The sequence below is a fragment of the Bidens hawaiensis genome, unplaced genomic scaffold (assembly GCF_021521415.1).
Source record: "Bidens hawaiensis isolate Kalapana, Puna unplaced genomic scaffold, B.hawaiensis_p1.1 tig00027754_1, whole genome shotgun sequence".
Taxonomy (NCBI): domain Eukaryota; kingdom Viridiplantae; phylum Streptophyta; class Magnoliopsida; order Asterales; family Asteraceae; genus Bidens; species Bidens hawaiensis.
In genome coordinates, this window is record NW_027505104.1 from 17,271 (window position 1) to 19,811 (window position 2,541).

Genomic DNA, 2,541 nt, shown 5'->3' on the forward strand with positions numbered 1-2,541 from the left:
CTGACGCTAAAGTAGGGCTACCGGGAACGATGCCTTACAGAGGATGAGTGTGATGATGATTATATTGTGGATCCTGAAAATAATATGACAGACCCTGAAGTTGAAATGAGTGATTATAGGATGAATGTTGATTCAGATGTAAAGGATGGGTTTGACTTTGGAAATGAACAGAAAATGGATTTGGGGGAGGATGTAATATACAACGACAAGTTTCTAAGTGGGTCAGAGTCAAATAGGAATGAAACAAGCTCAAGGAAACACATTTTACATGGTATAAGAATATCAAATGAAAACATGACAAACTTTTACCTAGGTCAGTTTTTTGGGACAAAGGAGGAGGCCAAGAAGCTTATTAGAAAACATGCAGTTGAAACTGGAAGGTTAATTAAAATCACCAAAGATGATCACATTAGGGTTAGGGCAGTTTGTACCGGTTCTAAGCCAGATTTTGAAGTTGATTATGGTGGGGTGCATGCTTCTAAAGGGAAGAAAACCAAAGACAAAGGTGCAAGTGGTAAAAATTGTAAAAGCAAGGTGGTTGTTATGAAAAAAGGAAAACCTAAAGGTGGAGGGGGGACAGGAGCAAAAAGTAATGTTGGCGGGAGGGGGAAAAGGACAAATCCTAATGAATATCAATGTCCATGGGTGATGTTACTTTCCAAAGAAAAAGATTCTTAATCTTGGATGGTTAGAACGTTGAATACCAACCACACATGCATTCAATTAAGACACATTTATGCTTGTACATCAATCTTTTTATCTGAACAAATGTTAGAACAAATTGAAAAGAACCCTAACATCTCAATAAAAGCAGTTCAAGGTCAATTTAGAAGGAAGTATGGTGTTAGTGTTCATAAGGTGAAAGCATATAGGGCTAAGATGAAAGCAAAGAAAAAGGTTGAAAGGACTATAAAGTACAATATTCTTTGATTAAGGAGTATGCTGCTGAGTTAGTTGATAAGAATCCAGGTAGCACTGTGAAGATTGAGGTTGAGCCACCAACAGATTCTGAATCTACAACCAGACAGTTCAAAATGATCTATGTATGCTTTGATGTACTAAAAAATGGGTTTAGAGCATTAAACATGGATTAACTTGGTCTAGATGGTGCATTTATGAAAGGCACATTTCCTGGTCAGATGTTTACTGCAGTTGGTCTTGACAACAACAATGGTATATATCCTGTATGTTATGCAATTATGGAGTCAGAAAGTAACAACTCATGGACTTGGTTCTTAGAACTTTTTTCAGAAGATCTGAAAATTGGAAGCAATTCAAGGTTTACTTTCATGAGTGACAGGAAAAAGGTAAGGAATTCCATATATTCAATCTTTTCTTTTATTATTTTATCTTTTAACCTTATGTCTTTATGTTGAACAGGGGCTTCTTCAAGCCATTCAAACTTTATCTCCTTGTGCTAAGCACATATACTGTCTTAGGCATATCCATGAAAATATGAAGCTTGTGGGATATAGAGGTATACTTTACAAAAACATGTTGTACAACTGTGCTACCAAAACAACAAAACCTGAGTTCTTAACTGCAATGAATGAGTTAAAAGAATTCAACAAGGACGCACACTTGTGGTTGTCAAAATTAGCACCTGAATCCTGGACCAGGTCACACTACCCTAGTTAGTATTCATATACTTTAACATTATTTATGAGTAAATTAGGTTTGGTATGCATGTTCAATTTTGATTAATTTGGTATGCATTTTGAACTTTGATCTTAGGAAGGGCAGTTTCAGTTTCTGATGTAATGATTAACAATATGTGTGAGGTTTACAATGGCAAGATAGTGGAAGGCAGGGACATACCTATAATATCTGCACTTGAGTATGTAAGGGAGTATCTAATGAGGAGGATTGTTACTGTGCTTGGTATTATTGATAAATGGGATGGCTTGTTGACACCTAGAGCCACTGAGTTGTTTACAACAATCCAAAATCAGGCAAATCACAACTATGTGCAGTGTAATGGAAGGGATCTATATGAGGTGAGTGATAAACCCACTGATCCAAGAGTTGTGAATTTGATATTGAGGACTTGTAGTTGCAGGGGCTGGGAAATTGCAGATATGTTTGTACAAGGCAAAATGCTTAATATATACTTTTAATTCTATGGGCAAAATGATTAATATAGTGTGTACAAGTTTGCCATGCAGACATGCTGTGGCTGCACTTTGGGTCATGGCTGCTAATGGAGAAAGGGTAAGGGCATTAGAAAGTTGGGTTCACCCGGTGCACACAATGGATAGGTGGAAGCTGGTTTACTCATTCAAAATTAATCCAATAAATGGGATGTCTATGTGGACAAAATGTGAAGCTCCTACAACCATTGTAGCACCCAAGCATCACACAATGGCAGGTAGATCTAAGAAGGCAAGAAAGAGGTCAACTGTGGAAAAGGATAATGTACCAACAACAGGAAAATTGACAAAAAAGAACACCTTGGGAGCATGTAGTAGGTGTGGGAGCACTGGCTATAATGTGAGGACCTGCACAGGCCCACTTAAGAAGAAGGGGAAAAAGGCATCTTAA

At 37.5% G+C, this 2,541-nt stretch overlaps 1 protein-coding gene across 1 annotated transcript; it reads left to right on the forward strand.

Annotated features, from left to right (window-relative positions):
- Positions 1-768: 768 nt before the first annotated feature.
- LOC143610738 (uncharacterized) lies at positions 769-2,541 on the forward strand. Its single transcript, XM_077085134.1, has 7 exons — positions 769-897; positions 939-1,043; positions 1,140-1,307; positions 1,381-1,619; positions 1,676-1,680; positions 1,735-2,080; positions 2,166-2,541. The coding sequence occupies exons 1-7, from the start codon at positions 769-771 to the stop codon at positions 2,539-2,541; spliced, it is 1,368 nt and encodes a 455-aa protein (XP_076941249.1).

Bases quoted from the DNA above. Each gene is read 5' to 3' on its own strand.
- LOC143610738 (XM_077085134.1), top strand. From the start codon at position 769: ATGTTAGAACAAATTGAAAAGAACCCTAACATCTCAATAAAAGCAGTT. The intron at 1,044-1,139 runs GTATGCTTTGAT...TTTCCTGGTCAG, and splicing joins GACAGTTCAAAATGATCTAT to ATGTTTACTGCAGTTGGTCT. The intron at 2,081-2,165 runs GTTTGTACAAGG...TTTGCCATGCAG, and splicing joins GGCTGGGAAATTGCAGATAT to ACATGCTGTGGCTGCACTTT.